The 21,524-nt window shown below is 40.5% G+C and overlaps 1 protein-coding gene across 1 annotated transcript in view; it reads right to left on the bottom strand.

The window, feature by feature from the left end:
• Positions 1-7,440: 7,440 nt before the first annotated feature.
• emc2 (ER membrane protein complex subunit 2) overlaps positions 7,441-21,524 on the bottom strand; it is a 118,021-nt gene continuing 103,937 nt past the window's right edge. Inside the window, exon 11 of the mRNA XM_043688741.2 lies at positions 7,441-7,813. Within this exon, the coding sequence (XP_043544676.1) occupies positions 7,727-7,813 (87 nt within the window). The 3' untranslated portion in view covers positions 7,441-7,726. The remainder of the gene's footprint in view (positions 7,814-21,524) is intronic.

The raw sequence follows: 21,524 nt of genomic DNA, 5'->3' as shown, positions 1-21,524 counted from the left end.
GTAATGTGCCACACTGGTTGCCCAACATTCAATTCTGAAATACTTGATAGGTAACTAATTTTGTCCCCACCACAGAGCTTATTCTTTCTCTCCCAACTCTCCAACTCTCTCCCCGGCCATTCCCCCAGGCTCTGCCAGGAGGCCCTGTTCCTTTCCATAGCCTTCTGCAATGTTGCCTGTCTGTGTCCTTTCTCAGCTCAAACACTGCCCCAAGACTCAACCCATGCACTGGCTGGTCCCAAACCATTTCAATGCTCACTTAACCAGCCTCCTACCTTGCACCTTTTGTATAATGGAGCTCATCCAAACCTCACACAGATCACCGCTCCACTCTTTCTTTGTGCAGCAAAAGAGCTCTGCAATTCTCACTGAGAGGAGATTCCAATCAGGCATCCTTCAGAAATGCAGAGCTGTACTTCTATTCTAACAAGTGTCCCATAGTGTAAAACTTAACATGGCAGTCAGCTGCTGAATTCTGACATTAAAAGATCCTGAATCCCAGGCAGCCACTTTGACACCTGTTGTCAAACAGTAAGTACTTAAAGTGTGAAGTTATGATACCAAGAGGGTAGAGCATAGGGTGCCATGATGTAAGGTGGCAATGGGACAGGTAAGTGGAATGCTTAGTATAGGTCAGGTGGGTGAGACCAGGCCTCTCAGATGGCATGGGCTGGTGAGAGCGAGGGCGAGGGAGAATGGGAGTGCTGTTGTGTGGTTTGTGGTTGGAGGGGGGCTTGGGGGAGGGAGTCAGTTCTGGAGCATTCAAAGGGGTTGCTAGGTCTAAGGCAGGGTGGGGAATGGCTGTCGTAGGGTCTGGCACTGTTGGATTTGGAATGAAGGAATCAGGATTGTTAGGAGATCTACACCACAGCATTGTGGGGCATCAGCGGCAGGTCAGGGAGGTTGGGTCCTTGGAGGTTTTATAAGGTTAGGATCTGTGGGGCATGAGAGGTCTGAGGAAGGTATAGGTAGGTTAGGGCTCAGAAATTCTGTGTGGTTTTTAATTGTCTAACTATCCTGAGTCATTATTTACAGAAGTGTAGCAGAACCCTCTGAATTTTCTGATTTAAACAGATACTTTTGGAGGGTTCCAGGCACAGGAGAATTGACCAGCAGAATCGTCAATTTCCCAGGCAATTCCTTCAGAGTATGCTACGATGGGGATTCTTCAAGGTCCCCTTGTGCAAACCCACCTTACACTGAAGTAATGACTGTCTGGTTATACATCCTACATCACAACAGTGATCATCCCCTTAAAAAAGAATGACTTCATTGGTTGCAACACATATTAGGGTGAGCTGAACTTGTGAAAGGAACAGTATAAATGCAGACATTATATTGTATTGCACTCACACAAAGCAGGTAAATCTAAATCTTAGAATCACTACAGTGCGTAAAGAGGCCATTCAGCCCATCAAGACCATCCAAAGAACATCCGCACAGACCCACCATATCACTCCCACCTTATCCCTACATTTCCCTTGGTTAATTCACCTAGCCTGCACATCTCTGGACATTATGGGGCAAGGTAGTATGCCCAGTCCACTTAACCCGCTCACCTTTGGACTGGGGAGGAAACCGGAGCAAACTCATGTAGACACAGGGAGAACGTGCAGACTCCACACAGACAATTGCCCGAGGCTGGGATCAAACCTGAGTCCTTAGCACTGTGAAGCAATAGTGTTAACCACTGAGCCACAGTACTTCAATTGTGGATATGTACTGATATCTCTCACCCACCCTGACTGTCTGTGAGTAAGGAAACAAAGTGTTCTCAATGATCAAAAGCCTTCTGTGCACTCTGCTTGCTGTCTCACTGCCATACCAACATGCGCACACAGCGCCCCCCCTTAGACTTGAATTATTCTTTCTCCAGACCCTCAGCTGTTAGTCACTTAACATGCCCACCTCATCCTCATTCTCAGTGATCCAGAAATCAGGCATGTTGACTCTTACCTGTCAAACAGATTTGTCACATCTTTGACTCAAATCAAAAAGACTGCACAGTAAATGAAAAGTAATCATATTTTAAAATGCATTTGTGACTTTTCTCTTAGGTTTTCACCTGCTTGAAGATTAATCTTAAACTCTGGGCAGACTCCAGGTCACTCCTGCAGAATTGGCAACCCTATGTTTTATTAGAAAAAAAATCCGTTGCCTACAATATGTACTTTATTAAAGCATAGAGCAGCTAAACAGCTTTCATACTTTAGGTATGAAGTCAAATGGCCTGGCCTATTAACATGAATGTTTCTCCCTTCAATATTAATTCAATCACTTTGGCAAGCACAGGTCATTTATTCCAGATGTGTTAGAACCTTGACTTCCACTGGTGCTGTGGTTGATTCATTTCCCCTATATACCCATTCACCTCATCATCTACACACCTACACAATACCACAGAAGCAGATGTAAACTTCCTCACAGATTGCAACAATTAATCTGCACATGTGTAAGTCAAAGTCCTGCTGAAAATCCATATAAAATGCATTTTTAGAAACAAAATCAACGTCACATCTCTATTCTCTTTCAAATGAGTGATAAAACTGGCATATTGCATGCAAGTACTCTAAGTTAGAGACTATAACATATTGTTATTGTAATAATGCTGCATGCCTGGTGCATCTGAGGAAGTGTGTAAAGGAGTAATTGATAATTGTCTCAATAAATTATAGGATGTATAACATTAAACAGCTCACTTAATACTTGCTTTTTGAAGCAAAAATTATGATTTTTATCTTTGATTAACAAATCTTTTATGAGTTTTGCAATAATTTAAGCTTTCATTTAACTGCCTACAATATTTGGGGAGGTCTGGAGGGATTAAATTCTCAAGTCAACTCAAATCCCCTTCCTATTTGCTGATGTGTGTGTCACAACAAGCTGGCAACACAGTAGTCACTTAACATCACTAATTTCTGTTAAGTTCTGTTAAATTTCACCTTAAACACTCTATTTGGAGAAGAATCAGAGCTTCTCTGGCCTCTCCACAGAACTGATGTTCCTCATCCTCAGTATAGTCACAAAAAAAATCTCCTTTTTTGCTTATTTCAAACGTTGATGTGACACCTTTTCAAAGGTGCAATTGCACTAAGATTTTCTAAGTGCCCTACTTTAACATCCCTAATAACAGATTCAAGCATTTCGCCTCCAACAATTGTCTGGATAACTGGCCTGTAAAGTTTCAGGCTTTCTGGAGGAAATTTAATAGAGGCCGTCAAGATAACAATAGGCTTAGGGAAGGAAGATAAAGAAGCATTCCGTCCATTAGCTGAGTAGACAAGGGGGCAGAGATTCAGGTTTATGGGCACCAGAAATGAAGAGGAATTTGAAGAAGAACTTCTTTTACACAATGTGTGTTAATATTCTGGATTTGCCTGGGAGGAGGGTACAAGAGGAGAAAATCAGTTATTTCAAAAGGAAATTGGATAGGCACTTGAGGGAAATAAACATTCAGAGCCACAAGAACCAGAATGGACTTAAGAGCTGAAAGATCTTCCCTCTGCGCTGTAAAACTCGATTTATGGCTCTCTAGTTTTGTTCTCCTCCACTTTCTTTACTTGTTAAATTTTTTTTAGTAAACCTGGGCAATTCATTCTGAATGTGAGCCCAGTGCACTGTAGCATGTTGCTTAATGAAGCACACATCGAGTGCTGAAATTCTGAAAAAAGCCCATTAAAACATACTCAAATCCCAGCACTCCATTAGCAACAAGTTGAAAGATGTATCCATTCTGTCATCTCTCCCATTTTGCAATCATCTGTCATCACAGCATATTCAAAATCAGATGGATGCTGGATATCCAAAAATAAAAACAGAGCACGCTGGACAAACTGAGGGGTCTGACAGCAGCTGTGGAGACAGAAACAGAGTTAACATTTCAAATCCGAAATACCCTGAAAAACATTTTAACATTAGTTTATACGGGTTAGATTATTGTCCAAGAATGTCTAACCTTAATACATCAGTTTTGAAACTTACTCAGAATACAGAAGAATGTTATCGTTCCTAATTACCTTGAACTTACAGATAATTGTTTCCAAATTCTGAGTAAATCATGTACTCACTGAAGCTGAACCACAGGCATTCTTCTAAATCGGATTCTCACTTTTAGCCCATTGCATTGGCTCATCATCAGAATCTCAGAACTAAGCCTTCTCAAAAGGATCTGCGTACCCGGATCACACCCTACCTCATGAATGAAACAACTTTCAGTGTTCAGGTGACATAATCGGGAATCCACAGGACACCAACACAGCTGATTCAGTGATACACACCTAGTGAACAGAGAATATACATTGCATGCAGACTTTCACAACACAATGTATAAAGCACTCTGCCATTCCCTATATCAGTAACTAAGGTGACTCAATTCTGAAAGTACTGAGGAAGGATGCTAGATTTAGACTGTATGCTATATTGGTGTGTTATCAATGCATTTCAACAAAGGTGGACAATCATATTTATAAATAGTTGCTCAAGATGCCTCAAACATTTTAAGTCTGGCCTTAGTACCAAGTATTTTTGTTGTGTAGGATCAGTCCAAATGAAAAGGAGCCTCTCCAAGATGGTGTGGTGTCTTTATTGGGGATGTTACTGCTCCAATTGAAAACGGTCTTTCATAATTTACTTACTGGAATTTTGTTAACTCTTCAATATTGTCTTGACCAGCCTTCCATCTTCAAAGATCCGTAAATGTAAACTCAACCAAAACTCTGCTACCCATGTCCTGCCATCCAGTCCCATTCATTGACACCATAATTTAAAAATTCTCCACCATCTACCCAAATCCCACTCATGGCTTTGCCCTTTCCCTACCTTTGTAACCTCTTTCTAAGGGTAGTGTCCTTGGCCCCACCAACTTCAGCTGCTTCATCAATCACTACCTCTTTGAACATCTCCAATCCCTTGATTGCATTATTGATGGCTGGGCCTGAAGTTCTGGAACTCCCTCAACATTGACACTCCTTGAAACCGATTTTATTGCTTAAGCTTTTATTACCTGTTGTAATGTCAGTTTTCTATGTCCAGTTACGTTCCTGTGAATTGGACCCTTAACGGCTTTGTGTATTAAAGGCTGTAGAGTAAGTCACATTTCAACTTCTGCTGCAGCCCCATCATCTATTCTCAGTGGAAAAGAGCTGATGATAAAGGCCTGGAAACAGCAATCCATGCATGCACAGTTCGTGACTCTACGCACATACTTAATTTAACTGGCACAAGTTGTGTTGTGTGGTGACATGACCTGTATAGCCCACCCTCATTGCTACTAGCCTACATGAATAGGCAGTGTATTGTAACATTGCAAAAGCTATTTCATACCTGGTTAGCACTGCATCATTACAAAAGTTTAAATTATTTCAAAGAATTTGGGTGTCTTTGGTAAGAACACCATTGATTGCCCATCGTTATTGCCCTTGGAAAGGTGCTGGTGAATCACCTTCCTGAACCACTGCAGATCAGTTGGTACAGACACACACAGTGCTATTGGCAGGCTTCTAGATTTTGACCCAGTGACAGTGAAGGAATAGTGATGTAGTTATAATTCAGAGTGATGTGCGGCTTGAAAAGAAATTGTTGTTTCAAAGCTTTGCTCCCTTTCTCTTTCTAGACAGTAGAATTTGAAGGTTTTGAAGTGTCTGTCAAGAGTGTTTTGGTGTGGTTTCTGTCATGAATCTTGGAGAAAGTACACATTGCTGCTGCTCTTTGCCAACAGTGAAGGAAGAGAAAGAGTGAAAGTTTAAGTTGGTGGATGGTGTGCAGATCAAGCAGGTTGCTTTGTTGCAAATGGTACAGAACATTGTTCAATCACCAGTGAACATCCCTACTTCTGACATCATGATGGGAAGTGATTGATGAAGCAGCTGAAGTTGGTGGGGCCAAGGACACTACCCTTAGGAAGTCCTCTTATATTGATGAGCTGGAGTTGAGATGAATGATCTCCAACAATCACAACTATCTTCTCTTCGTGCTAGGTATAACTTCAACCAGTGGAGTGCCTAATGACAGATGGCGAAAGAGAGAGATCAGAGCAGAGGGTCTAAAAAGGTCAATTAATAGCAGATATCCGAAAAGCTCAAATTTTAATTCAAATAGGACAACCTCATCCTGATATTCTGGATTTTGAAATTTATCATTTAAAAGTTCGGTACACTTTATATTGGTTAACAGTTACATAATTGTGGAAAATGTTAGAGACAGATACATTTCATTGCACGTTCTCAATGTGTCTGTCTTCAGCATCAGCAAAACATAATTTTCTCATTTTTCTTCTTACAACTGGGAAACCGATCAATGAGCTTTCTTTTTTAATGACTGGCGTATCCAAGAGTAAATAATATTGGCAGCTTTTAAAATCAGCATGCAGTAGATGGCGCTGCTAGATAGCTCCATTGCTCTTTACTCTATTCTCTGCGCCGGTTTGAACACAGTAGATTATTTTAGTGGAGGCAAATAGTTTCAATTCTTCAAAATGCACTGAAACCTAGTGAAATAATCTCCACATTTCTAACAGACAATTTAAGTATTCCTTTAATCTTATTTGCTTATAGCACAGACTATGCCAAAATACTTTTTCAAATCCTGGTGACCTCTCTGGAGGAACAAGGGAATTTAACATTATTTCAACACCATTTTCTTCATCCCAATATTTTTAAAAGTGTGAAGTATCACAAGATAAGTGAATGGCAATAGTCCAGAGAAGCCCCATGGACATTTACTTCTACAACGCAGCCAGATGTTTGAAATTTTACCACAGTACATATCACTAAATGAGAGGCAGGAAATCACACCTCACAGTGCTCTGAACCTTAGCCACAACCTGACCATGTTCCACAACTGCTTTCATGTAACGGCAGACATTGCCAATGTGGGCACAGATCTCAGATTAAGCATAAGTAATCTTGCTGATCAATATGTACCACTGCAAATTTTTGTTACAAAGTTACAATTGCAACAGATCAGACTTAGAGTCATTGCCCACGTGTGAAAATAGGTACAATAAGCAAACGCTTATTTACAGAACTAATGCAAAATCCAGAAACTTCACAAACGGTAAATTTGCAACAGCATTACTGGAGTGTATTAGGATTTATGCCCAAGCCAATGTGAAAGTTACAGAAAGGTCTTTTATCAAGCAGTGATCAGACACTTAAACATTGGGGTCTTAATATGCACAACAAGCGGCATTGGTGACCTTGTTACAGTAACTGGGCTGGTGTGGGTGACATCTGATATACTCCAGTGAGGTACACATCACCAACTCTTGATGAATGTGGCCTCAGTTTAGACAACTACACTAACTGGATAGGACAATATTGGCGTGGTGTATTGTTTATATTTTAGGTAAGGGGGTAACATAATCATTGTATCTTTTATCACAAAGGTATCTAAACACTGTATAAGGAAGGTTTGCAAGTCAGAGATCACTGAGTTCACTAGTGATTGGTAAAACACTCACTTTATTGGTGAATATGCTTTTCCATAGATTTATAAATATTTAATAACTCCAACATTACAAGCTATCAACCGGTCTCTAATTGAACATTGGTTAATTGCCCCTGATGTGAAGTAGCAGTCACATTGGCAGTAAATCTCTGAATTAAGTTCACAAAGTTTGCAGCTGTGCCAGCATTGAAGAGGACAGAGGAGGTGTGCTGAAGCCAGATCCCAAGAGTGCACGAAGTTGCAGGGTTGAATGCGACAGATCCACACAAACACAATGACTTCACGACTGTGTGATCTGCAACGCTTCCAGCATATCTTCCACAACCTTTAGCGAGTACTTGGTCTCCTTTCTGCTGCGACCTGCAAGCTGAAAATTGAGAGGAGGAAGAATTAGATATAACTATAGCCAGCGCATTGCTTTAGTTTATGACGTTGAGCCATTAAGCATCAGAATCACTCAAATTTGACTGCTGAAATGACTTCTTATGCAGCTTTCAAAAGACAATTAAACTACAGACACTTTACTTGAATCCAAGAGACTTGACATATTTTCAATACAACGCTTTTCCCACAAACTTCAATGTAAATGTGTCCTCACTTTGCACTCAAAATTCTAAGCAACTGGTTTCTATCCACATGAGAAAGGAGATATTTAATTGAGATTTGGTGGGAGGAATGGAAAAGGTTCATGTTAATTCCTAAAATGTTCGAGTATTCTGATAATATGGTGAAGAGGAACTCTTTGACACATCTGATGGCAATCATCCAATAATTTGCACTCACTCTAGCTGGGTTTCACTGCCCTACTGAACAGAAGCAGAAACGAAGGATAAAGGAAAAGGCTATGAGCTCAGTAAAGCTCATCACTTTGTCTGAAGCACTTGCCATCCATCAATGTGTCATCAAATTTAATTCCAAATTGTATTTGAATGTTAAGTACCCATGGACCACAGGAGTGGATTTTTAATTAAATTTCAAAAGTTTCACTGCTCTTTGGATGGATGAAGTGAGACTATCAAGCACTTCGATTACACTCCTGCTGTCTAAATTGGTCACTGGGTTTAAACACTGTTCAGATAGCTGTGCCCAAAATCACAAGCATTCGAATATCCAGGCTCACTCAACACTCTCAAGCTTGGGAGAGCACTGCAGAGGCAGTAACAGAGTGAGAGCAGACTGTAGCTGATTTAGACAGCAAGCTTGCTCTGCCATCAGTTTGAAAAAAAAATCTTGGCTGCGTTCCTAAACTTAATCCATTGCTATTAAATGTCTGTGTTGACATAGATATTTGACATTTTGTGATATGATTTCTTTTCTTTTTTTGCAGAGAGAATGGTGGACTGAGCAGTTTTAAAAAAGCTCTCAATAATGTGATTTAATAGAAAACACAAATTATATTAAAACAAAATTCACAGCTAAGGAAGAACTTCCAGAACGTGTTACTTTTTCTTGCATTTACATTCAGCATCTAAAATATGCATAATTACAACTGACTTACCACAAACTCATGAGGTGCAGAAAAAAACGAAGAATATTAAAAATGTTTTTCTGTTCACAGAAGCTAGTATTTTCTGCATATGTCCCATTCTAAATGTTTATTTAGGTAACACTTAGGAAAAAAAGCATTTTCCATCAATTGTTTCTTTTTCTTCACATTTCATTTTCAAAGATTCATTCGCATCCAGGAAACCTGTCATGCTCATCTGGTCTGAGCCTGAGACCAAAGTCCCATACTAACAAGTTTGATTCTTAACTACCCTCTGAAATTTCAAGCAAGCCATTTGTTTGTATCAAACTGCTAGCATCTTCTTCCTGACCTCTCCGCCCCCACCCCTACTCCGGCCTTGTCTCAGTCCCAACCCTCAAACTCAGCATCGCCTTCCTAACCTGCAATCTTCGTCCTGACCTCTTCGCCCCCCACCCCCACTCTGGCCTATCACCCTCACCTTGACCTCCTTCCACCTATCGCATTTCCAACACCCCTCCCCCAAGTCCCTCCTCCCTACCTTTTATCTTAGCCTGCTGGACACACTTTCCTCATTCCTGAAGAAGGGCTCATGCCCGAAACGTCGATTCTTCTGCTCCTTGGATGCTGCCTGACCTGCTGCGCTTTTCCAGCAACACATTTTCAGCTGCTAGCATCAGTAGTTCAAGGAGAAGGTGCGTGACAAATACCAGAACAGGCAGTGGTATCAATATCATAGCAATGAATGAGAATGCAGTAAATACTTTTACAGAAAATTACTGTTCTGCAGCTGTTAAAGAGATTGAAAACGAGAGTGAAAACCATCCAGGGCATTTAAGGGAGGAATGTTTAATGCTGTGGCAAAATGATGACAAACTAGTCCTAAAGGTGATGTTGCTGGCTTTCACTGTGGCTCAATCAGGAATACTCCTTTCCAAGAGTATCTGGTAGGATGAGCAATTATGGTTTTCACTCCACACAATTTTCTGCATTAAAAGGGCATCAGGCATTTCATGCTGACATCTGCCCACGACTTGCACTCCCACCCTTAAATTCAATGGAACTCTTTCTTCACATGGAAACTATTATTCAAACATAAAAAAATCACAACCCACAAAGATTCAATACTCTTCTCCTTATTGAACAAGGGAGAGGAAACATGGAGACAAATTCTGAAAGAATGTCAGAGACCTAAAACATGAGGTCTGTCTTTGTTTAGAGATTCTGCCAAGCTTCAGAATATCTCTGGCTAACATACTTCATTATGTAAAATGATTTGATAAAATGTGCTGCAGGATTTAATTCCAGCATTCAATTTTAAGTGCCAGAGAAATTATTGAACACTTGCCTTTTTCGTACAAGAAGTAATGCTCTGTCTTGAAAAAAAAACTTATCACCCATTCTTCTCCAACTGATGAATCATATTTATATGATATTTTCAAAATCAGCAATTACTTTATCTTCTGTAAATAAGGTTTCCACTGGCAGCCAGTGTTGGTAATCAGAGGATATAGATTTATGGTAGCTGGCAAAAGATCTAAAAGGGAGGTGATGAGAATTTTTTTTCCACTTACTGAGTTATGAGAAGGTACTGGAAGGAGATGCAATCATATATATTTCAAATGGAATGAGAAAAATATCTGTAAAGAAATGTTTTGCAGGACAACAGAGAAAGACACATGAAATGGGGCTAATGGCAAAAAGCCAACACAAGAACAAATGGGTTGAATGGCATCTTTTTGTGCTTAAGATTCTGATTCATCAGTTGGAGAAGAATGGGTGATAAGTTTTTTTTCAAGACAGCGCAGCAGGTCAGGCAGCATCGAAGCAACAGGAGAATCGACGTTTCGGGCATAAGCCCTTCTTCAGGAAGTCGGAAATTTGACTAATTTAGAAGAGTGCATCATAATTTATGAGCTGAGTAGAATATTATAAGCACGTGGGCAAGATGAAGCAACTTAAGGTCACCTGAATCCCAATATCCATATATTAACAATCATGAAGTTCCACGTCTGAGTGCAATTTACTTCAAGTTTTAATTGGGAACTGTGGCTCAGTTGAAAGCACTCTTGCTGCTGAGTGAGAGAAAGCTGAGAGTATGACCCCGACTCTACAGACTTGAGCCTAAAAAAATCCACACTGATGCTCAAATGCAGCATTGCTAGAGGTGCCTTTTCTCAGAAGAGATGCTAAGCCCTGCCTGCACCCTCAGGTACACGGAAAAGATCCCACAGAATCATTTCAAAGGAGAATAGGGAGCTTTCTCAGGGGTGCTGGGGCCAAAAGTTATCCCTGAACCAAAACCTAAAAACAGATTATTTGGACATTATCCATTGGTGTTTTTGTAAACAGACAACTGCATTTCCTGCAATAATATTGACTACGCTTCAAAAAGCACTTCATTGACTATGAAATGTAAAACAGGATATGCCTGTTAAAAACTGGCAATTCTGTAACTGTACACTCTCCTTACAAGCATTACAGGCAGTTACTATTTTAATTGCAGATACAGGTTTATAATAAAATTAGAAAAAATAGCGAAGAAGACACAAAAAAAAAACCAAATTCCAGTTGCTTGACTTAGCACAATTACTCTCCACCTCTCACCCTGCTCCACCTGAACATTACTTTATATCTTCAACTCCCTGCAACACACATATGCAAACTTCAGAGTTTTATGTAAAAAGTAAGCAGATCTTTCTAATGTAGTATGCACCTTGGTCATCTAGCCCACATTCCTCTTTGTTCATGAATCTTCCACATTAGACATTCACCAGTTGTTGAATGAGCACTGGCTGTTTTATGATAGGTAAATCCCACAGCCACAGCATCAGCCCATGGAGTGAAGGGCTGAATTCAACAGGGCAAGAAGGCAACATTTATGTGTATTCCTGACATCATTCCATCTGATGTATCAAATCTTCTCCATCTCAGCAACTTTGATTGAGCAATTCCTTACAAGGATTTTACAGACAAGGGTGAATTAATTTATAGCTTCAGTAGCATAGGCCAAGTAGGACCAAATAAAAGAACAAAGCTACATGAAACTGGGCTGGCACATCATTCAAGGCGACCTTTTCCTCACTGAGGACTAAAACTAAAGTATTAAAGCAAGGAAGAGCTGCTCCTTAGAGAAAAAGAAATTACCTTACATTTTTAAAGCATCTTTAACAATTTCAGGTCATCCCAGCAAGCTTTATAGCCAAAGAAATACTTTTAAAGTGTAGTCACTGTTGTAATATAAATGCACCAACCAAACTTCACAAAACAAGATTCCACAAACAGCAATGTGACAACGACCAGATAATCTATTTTAGTGATGTAGCTGGAGGGACAAATATTGGTCAAGTCCTCGTCCTTGCATTTAATGTCAAGTGTTGAGGCAGAATCAACAGGTTCACTGTAATATAAATCCAGCCACCTTTCCGTGCTGGGGAACAGAAAGACTGTGAATATTTTTGGTGCACTGTGCCCCAAATTAATCGTAATACGGGTCTGACAATCCAAAGGTGATTAAGATCATAAGACACAGGAGTAGAAGTAAGGCCATTCAGCCCATCGAGTCCACTCCATCATTCAATCATGGCTAATGGGCATTTCAACACCGTTTACCCACTCTCCCCTATCTCACTTAATTCCTTGCGAGGTTAAACTCACAAGCTAGCCAGTGAAAGTCCCATCCTGGATCAGCGATAAACAGCCAGAACATCTGGTCCAAGCAAGAAGGTATGTCAACATTGCTGTCAACTAAGGCAGTTAACCAAGGTGTGGTTCAAGAAACATTCCTACCTGTGCCTCACACTCTAGACCTGTAAAGACTGAATAAGACCAGCAATTTTTAAATAAAACTGGCAATTTCAGAGAATTTGCTTGTATCAATTAGCGAATGCAGAGGCTGAAGGGAAGCATAAAACAACAAAAAGAAAGCAAGCTGGGGTGAGGGGGGTGCAGAATGGGGAAGAAGGTTTGTATCATTATGTGGAAACACTACAGAACCTGGACTTTTTTGCCCCCTCTAACTGAAAACAATTTGCAAAGGGAAATATTATTGACATATGATGCTATACAAATTTCAGCATGAAAGTTCAGTGGTAGCAGATCCAACTGTACAGTCTTTGTGTGTCTGTATGAGAGTGCACCTGTATCGTGGCAGCCTTTGGTTCAATTAAGTTCAATGAATAAAGTTAGGACTGTGATGGAATCCTCATCACTTGTCCGAATGAGTGCAAACCCAACATCACTAAAGAAGTAGGACTGACAAATTAAACTGCATTTCAATGCAAGAGGCCTAAAGGGAAGGCAGATGAACTCAGGGTATGGGTTAGAAACATGGGGCTGGGATATCATAGCAATTACAGAAACATGGCTCAGAGATAGACAGGATTGGTAGCTCAATATTCCAGGATACAACTGCTACAGGAAGAATAGAAAGTCGGGGGGTGGGGGGGGGCGTGCAAGGCAGGACAGGAATGGCGTTTTTGATAAAGGATAGCATTGTAGCTGTACTTAGAAAGGTTTTCCAAGAAATACATCCAGGGAAGTTAATTGGGTGGAACTGAGAAATAAGAAAGGGATAATTAATTTATTTGGATTGTATTATATACCCCCTAATAGTCAGCGGGAAATTGAGCAAAAACTTTGTAAGGCAATCCCAGTTATCTGGAAAAATAATAGGGTGGTTACAGTAGGGGATTTTAACTTTCCAAACATAGGCTGGGACTGCCATAGTGTTAAGGGTTTAGATGGAGAGGAATTTGTTAAGAGTGTACAAGACAATTTTCTGATTCAGTATGTGGATGTACCTACTAGAGAAGGTGCAAAACTTCATCTACTCTTGGGAAATAAGGCAGGGCAAGTGACTGAGGTGTCAGTGGGGGAGCACTTTGGGACCAGCAACCATAATTCTATTAGTTTTAAAATACTGATGGAAGAGGATAGACCAGATCTAAAAGTTGAAATTCTAAATTGGAGGAAGCCAATTTTGACGGTATTAGGCCAGAACTTTCAAAAGTTGATTGGGGCAGATGTTTGCAGGTAAAGGGACGGCTGGAAAATGGGAAGCCTTCAGAAATGAGATAACAAGAGTCCAGAGACAGCATATTCTTGATAGGGTGAAAGGAAAGGCTGATACGTGTAGGGAATGCTGGATGACTGGAGAAACTGAGGTGTTGGTTAAGAAAAAGAAGGAAACATATGTCAGGTACAGAAGAGCAGAGATCGAGTGAATCCTTGGAAGAGTATAAAGGTAGTAGGAGTATACTTAAGAGGGAAATGAGGAGGGCAAAAAGGGGACATGAGATAGCGTTGGCAAATAGAGTTAAGGAGAATCCGAAGGGATTCTATAAATACATTAAAGTCAAATAGGTAGCTAGGGAGAGAATAGGGCCTCTCAAAGATCAGCAAGGCAGCCTATGTTTGGAGCCGCAGGAGATGGGGAGAAGCTAAACAAGTATTCTGCATCAGTGTTTACTGTGGAGGAGACAGAAGATATAGAATGCGAGGAAATAGATGGTGACATCTTGAAAAATGCCCACATTACCGAGGTGGTGGTACTGGATGTCTTAAAATACATAAAAGTGGGTAAAACCCCAGGACCTGATCAGGTGTACCCTGATGAGGATTGATGAGGTCAGAGCTGTGGACATGATCTATATGGACTTCAGTAGGGTGTTCGACAAGGTTCCTCATGGTAGACTAGTTAGCAAGGTTAAATCTCATGGAAGTCAAAGAGTGTGGTGTTGGAAAAGCACAGACAGTCAGGCAGCATTCAAGGAGCTGGAGAGTTGATGTTTTGGGCATAAGCCTTTCATCAGGAATATGCCCGAAACTTTGACTCTCCTGCTCCTCAGATGCTGCCTGGCCAGCTGTACTTTTCCAGCACCACATTCTTCGACTCTGATCTCCAGCACCTGCAGTCCTCAACTTCTCCTAAATCTCATGGAATACAGGAACTAGCCATTTGGTGACGGAACTGGCTCAAAGGTAGAAGACAAAGGGTAGTGGTGGAGAGCTGCCTTTCAGACTGGAGGCCTGTGATCAGTGCTGGGTCCACTGCATTCTTATATAAATGTTTTGGGTGTGAACCAAGGAGGCATAGTTAGCAAGTTTGCACATGACACCAAAACTGGTAGTGCAGTGGACAGCGAAGAAGTTACCTCAGAGTACAACGGGGTCTTGAGCAGATGGGCTAATGGGCTGAAGAATGGTAGATGGAATTTAATTTAGATAAATGTAAGGTGCTGCATTTTGCAAAGGCCAATCAGAGCGGGACTTTTACACTTAATTCAAAGTTTGTGCGAAGATTTGTAGCTCGGGTGCTCGTTGTTGTGGTTCTGTTCGCCGAGCTGGAAGTTTTTGTTGCAAACGTTTCGTCCCCTGGCTAGGTGACATCATCAGTGCTTGGGAGCCTCCTGCGAAGCACTTCTTTGATGTTTCCTCCGGTGTTTATAGTGGCCTGTCCCTGCCGCTTCCGGTTGTCAGTTTCAGCTGTCACTTTTACACTTAATGGTAAGGTCCTGGGGAGTGTTGCTGAACAAAAAGACCTTGGAGTGCAGGTTCATAGTTCTTTGAAAGTGGAGTTGAGGCAGGTAGGATAGTGAAGAAGGCATTTGGTATGTTTTCCTTTATTGGTCAGAGCATTGAGTATAGGAGTCAGGAGGTCATGTTGTGGCTGTATAGGACATTGGTTAGGCCACTTTTGAAATATTATGCGCAATTCTGGTCTCCTTTCTATCGTAAAGATGTTGTGAAACTTGAAAGGGTTCAGAAAAGATTTACAAGGATGTTGCCAGGGTTGGAAGATTTGAGCCAAAAGGAGAATAGGTTGGGGCTGTTTTCCCTGGAGCGTCAGAGGCTGAGGGGTGACCCATATAGAGGTTTATGAAGTCATGAGGGGCATGGATGAGGCAAGGCCTTTTTCTTGGGATGGGGAATCCAGAACTAGAGGTCATACGTTTAGGGTGAGATGGGATAAATTTAAAAGGGACCTAAGGGGCAACTTTTTCATGCAGAGGGTGGTGTATGTATGGAATGAGCTGCCACAGGAAGTGGTGGAGGCTGGTACAATTACAACATTTAATACCAATCCAGATACCTATATGAATGGAAAGGGTTTAACAGGGGTATGGGCCAAGTGCTGGCAAATGGGACTAGAATAGGTTAGAATATCTGGTCAGCATGGACGAGTTGGACCAAAGGGTCTTTTTCTGTGTTGTACATCTTTATGACTCTATAACACTCAAGGAGCTTGACATGATCCAGGTCAAAGCAAACCGTTTGACTGGCACCACGTCGACTACCTTCAACATTCACTCCCTCCACTACTGCCAACAGCAATAGTGTGCTCCATATACAAGGATATACTGTTGTAATTCACAAAGGTTCCTTCAACAGTGATTTGAAACCCACAACTTCCATCATCGAAAAGGGCAAGGGCAGCATGTGCATGGGAACATATAACTGTTTCTTCAATGTCACTGGGTCACATCCTGGAACTCCCTTCCTAACATTATTGTGGGTCTCCCTACACTCCAAGGACTGCAGCAGTTAAAGAAGGCAGCTCACCACCACCTTCTCGAGGGCAACTAGGGATGGGCAATAAATGCTGACACCCACATCCCAAACAATTTTTAAAGAAAATATGGCATTGAATCTCAGTAATGGTGACTGACGAATATCACTGATGGTTGTGAAAACTCATCTGACCCACTTAGTGAACTTCAGGGAAGGAGTTTGCCACCCTCACTGAAACAAGCAATGGAAGCATCACAATTAAGAGTTGAAGTTCTCTCTCTTGGAGAAATCTCATTTAAGTCTTCACTTCCTGGGTCCTGAGCTGACACTCTACTACAATGTTGAAGGGACAGCTGCACAGTTAAAAATGTGGTCTTTCAGTAAATTGATGCTGTCAGCTTTCACATATTGGTAGAAAATATTCCATAGCATTATATCAGGGTAAAATAGAAATGTCCTCACTAACCAAATGTTTAGTTGAACACCCAAAAGACAACTATTTGATGATTGTCATATTGTTGTTTGTGGGTGCTCGCTTTGTACAAGTTGACTGCTGTGTTATTGACATTACAAAGATGGCACATTTCAAAAACAGCTACATTTCTTGTAAAACATTTCAGCCATTTTGAGATGGGTGATGCATTCCTGTGTGTTATTTCAAAGGAATCAGCTATCTATCTGATCTGCATGATACAGATAGTGCACTTACCATAGTGCCCTAAATAGTGTACTTACTTTCTCAGCTGTTTTTAAAAACTAGTTTTGGCAGTAATAGCAAAACTTACTTCCCCTCTTTAAAGTTTATGTCTTGCTTTTTGTGTCATTTCTAGGATGAAATAGTGGATAATTGGTTAGGGATTGTCTTTGGATCAACTTCAGTTGATATTTGCAAATACAAGGCAATACAGACAAGTACCCAGTATCTACTGGGTTCAAAAGTCATTCAGCTCAGCTGGCTGGACGGCTGATTTGCGTTGCAGAGTGATGTCAATAGCATGGGTCCAAATCCCGCAACAGCTGAGGTTACCATCAACCTTGCCAATCTCTCCCTTTACCTAACACGTGGTGGCCCTCAGGTTCAAACATCACCCAATGTTCTGCACTTCTCAATAAAACCAGAACTGATACAGTTCAAGACATGAGTGTGTGTTTAAATAACAGATGATCACTTCTTCCAAATCCATAGCCCAATTGGAATCATTCTCATTTAGCTTAATTAAAGTAGGTTATATGACAGAAGCAGCACTTTGCTAGTTAACTACTTATTTTTATGGACTAAATATGCATAGTCTATTTCCTGAATAAGTAGTGCCAATTTTTAATACCAGTTTCGAGTGAGAGCAAAGTCATGCCTCTCTTCAATCCTATCAGATTAACAAAAATGTAATGAGTTCTCTTTCAAAAACATTCAAGTAAACATTCTAAGACTATTCAAATCATGGCTCCTTAACTACCATCTTATTATGCTTTCTGTAATTGTTTCCTTCCCTTCATAAGAAAAACTTGATCATTTTTTTTTGAAAACGAGTAATCCAATTCCTATTAGCTGAATACGGATACATTGGATAAGAAAGGTTTTTAAAATTCCGTATGGTATTATTGGCATGCTTTGAAATCAATTTCTGTAGCTGTACTCTTCTGCAGTCAGTTTAAAACTATCATTTCCTGACTTGATTAATGTGACAGTACAGTGGAGGTATTTTTCAGTAATGGCCCATGTGGGTACACAAATACCAGCTGTTGGCCTGCAGCTGAACTCTCAGTTCAGCTCTGACTCTTGATCCACCCAGGCCTCTGTTCCTACCCGCCCTCCCAGCCCCCACTGACAAATGCCTGAATATCTTCTAAGTGTATACTTCCCTGGAATAGTGATGATAATCACCAGGTAGCAATGGCACTGATGTTCTAATGACCAAATCCTGCAAAGGAGGTAACCCTTTGTCACAATCAATCAATCAGCACGCCCTGTCCAGCAGTGTATTTCAGCCAAAGATGATGGCGGTTTCAAAGAAATGGAACATTAGGGTGAGCCTAAAGGGCAAAGAAAGATGTCCTTTAATTTCCATTTGCCGATAGGTGTAGGCACCTTTCACACACTCAGTTCCCACAACTGGTGAGAGTGATAAAAGCTTTCAAGTGGGGTTAGAGGCAGTCGAGGAGGTTGCTTGTTACTTCCTTTCCCTGGCTGATTAAAAAAAAGTTACATTTGTGTTCGAGGAGAACAGAAGCCCTTTCTTCACTAGCCTCCCATTCCTGTGCAAGCCAAAACAATCCTAATCAGATGCCAGGGGAGTCCCAGTCCCTCAAGGAACAGCTTTGATGCAGAGTGCATTTTAACTTGGCTGCAGATGTCAGCTCTTGGGAACCCAGAGATAACAATCAGGCAAACTAGAACAGAACTAGAATTGCTGACTTACAAAACCAGCATTAGAAGTGAAAAGAACTGCAATGAAACAGAAATTGCATGGCGAGTAACGCAATGTCAGATTTTTTTAACAATATGTAAGGCAGCTAACTTTCAGAACGATCATTAATTCATTGAATACTGAATGAACTTGAACAATATTTTGTATGATCGGGAGATTAAATGATATTCAACACCCAAATACCGCAAAAAGATTTTGACTTAGAGAAGGATGTCCTTGAATCAAGTTTAATTGATGAGCTGAAGTTTAATATTGAGAAATACAATTTAGCAGCGTTAGACAAACAGGCAAAGCAGCAAATCCAAAGTGTAAGCCATTCCATAGAATGGTGCATGATGACTGTGTGATGCCCTTAATGCTAAACAGATGGCTATTATAATTTATCCCTTTACAACCAGGCATATCCATCCAGAATGCAGCTCAACTCTGCCAAGTTCTCTGAAATAAACAGTTTGTCTTTGGTTAAATTAGGTTCTTAAACCTAAAGGTTGCAGCGTTACTGATAATGAATACTGTTAGCAGTTTTGCCATGGGATGGAAGCCACATTATGCAATTTGTAAACTCCAGTGTTTGGAACAATGCAGCTGAGTGAAATACATGGACAGCTTCTGAACTTAAAGCATTAATGTCACCTTCCATACAGGGAATAAAGTACACACTCACCAACCAACAGGCAGCAGATAGCAACATATGCCAACCATGAGGCAACAATTAAACACATTTAGTATAGCCTGGAACTTAAAGGGATCAGAGAAGTAACCACATGCCATTCTGCCCATGTTGGAACCCACTCCTTCCACCAACCCACAAAGGAGCAAAAAGGACTAGTCAGGATTGCCAGAGGGTTGTACATCTGCCAGGGTTCAGACCTGATATGAAGCTCAGCAAGCAGATAGTCCGAACACTGTTTGTCTTGTCTCCTTAAGTTGTCTTTGGCAATTTGGTTCCTGCCACAGACCTCAGGGGGCAGGAAACTAGTGGTGATATCATTGAGAATGACTTTTTATTGCAACTGGTACCATTCTGTCACTTTACTGTGTAGCTGTTTCCTTTTTTAAAATAAGGTACGTTATAAATTTCAACAAAGACCAGAACATTCCAAAGCATTTTAAATACTTTTCAAGGGTTAGTCACTATTGTAATATGGGAAAAACAAACCAACCAACTTACAATCAACAAGCTCCCACAACAGACACTCTGATAATGATCAAATATTTTTTATGATGGTGGTTGAGAAATAAATACTGCCCAAGAACAACTACAGGACAGCTCTCCCGCTTTTTTGAGAAGTAACACCATGAGATGATAACCTGAGAGGGGAGTTGGGAACTTCATTTTAAGATTTACTCTGAAAATATTCCTTCAGGATTGCACTCCAACGCCACTCAGAGTAGTATACTTGAAAGTTTGGAGGGGACCTTCTGATACAAACACACACCAAATCAGAAAGACAGTTTCAATACTTGTAAATGGAGGTGATGATGGAAAGGAACACAACAAAGCAATGAACAAAGTTTGTATTGAAAGAAAGAAAGTTTCCAGATGGAGCTAATCATATCTGCAACAGCCAGAATAAGTGCATCCAGTCAGGAAGGTGAAGGTTACCCTATTACAATGATATAGAAAATACACCAGTGAAATTTCCCTTTTTCTGCCTGGGTCACTTTCCGACCAATCAAACCCAATACACTGAGTAAAAGTTATTGACTGTAACTGAATGACACTACAGCTACAAAGAGCAGGTGGATCACGGAAGTGAGAATCCCAGGACCTGAATCCCAGGCCATCCAATGTGGTTATTTAACAAGAAAATTGTGGTTGCCATTTTAAGCTGCTTGAAAGGGACTTATCAATAATGACTGCTAATACCATAGCAGCAATTAGTTTTTATGTTGTTGCTCATAAAAACACAATCAATATTTCTTGAGTTCCAGCTAACAAGATGCCATTTTACTCCATTTACTTGGTGAATGCAGGGTGACCTTGTTGAACTTGTGACAACTCCATCTAACATTAGAAGATGTTTTCTGACTATGTAGTTCAAGTAGAATATAAACCTACAGTTGTGGTTAGTGATCTGTCCCATCACACTGCCAATTGGCAATGAAAGGTGGGCAAACCATCAACCCAACAGTTTCATTAATACTAGATAACAGTTAAAATAAATATGAGATTGAATATATGCTTGTAGTTTAAATACTGTGAACAAATAACTTGCAACGTAAAAAAAGAACAGAAATGATCATATATGGTTCACCAGTGCCGAATAAACTAGGTTTAACACGATTGTATTGATTCCAAGCTATCAAAACAATTTTCACTGATGATCATATTTTTATTATAGCACACTGCAGGTTGCACTGTGATAAATTATTGGTGAAAGATCCTCTGAAGTAAATAATAAATAGCATCATTCTCACTAGCACAATGGCATGAAACATATTTAACTATGTCTTACATTTCAGGCTATTCATAACACCCTCAGCTGAAAACACATCAGAATAACTGATTGTCAAACCACACAAAAACAGAAGACAATGCAAAATGACTGCAAGTTTTAAGTAGATGGCAGTGCTCCCACTGGCAATGTATATATATTTCTTTAACGCTTATGGGGAAGCTATTGAAAAGATTTCCAAACTACATATTGGGGCATTTTACTACATTAAAGATA

The sequence above is a fragment of the Chiloscyllium plagiosum genome, unplaced genomic scaffold (assembly GCF_037043375.1).
Source record: "Chiloscyllium plagiosum isolate Xiang-an unplaced genomic scaffold, Cpla_swu_hap1 HiC_scaffold_4, whole genome shotgun sequence".
Taxonomy (NCBI): Eukaryota; Metazoa; Chordata; class Chondrichthyes; order Orectolobiformes; family Hemiscylliidae; genus Chiloscyllium; species Chiloscyllium plagiosum.
Note: the sequence above shows the minus strand (reverse complement) of the source record. Positions and strands in the feature narration are given on the sequence as shown.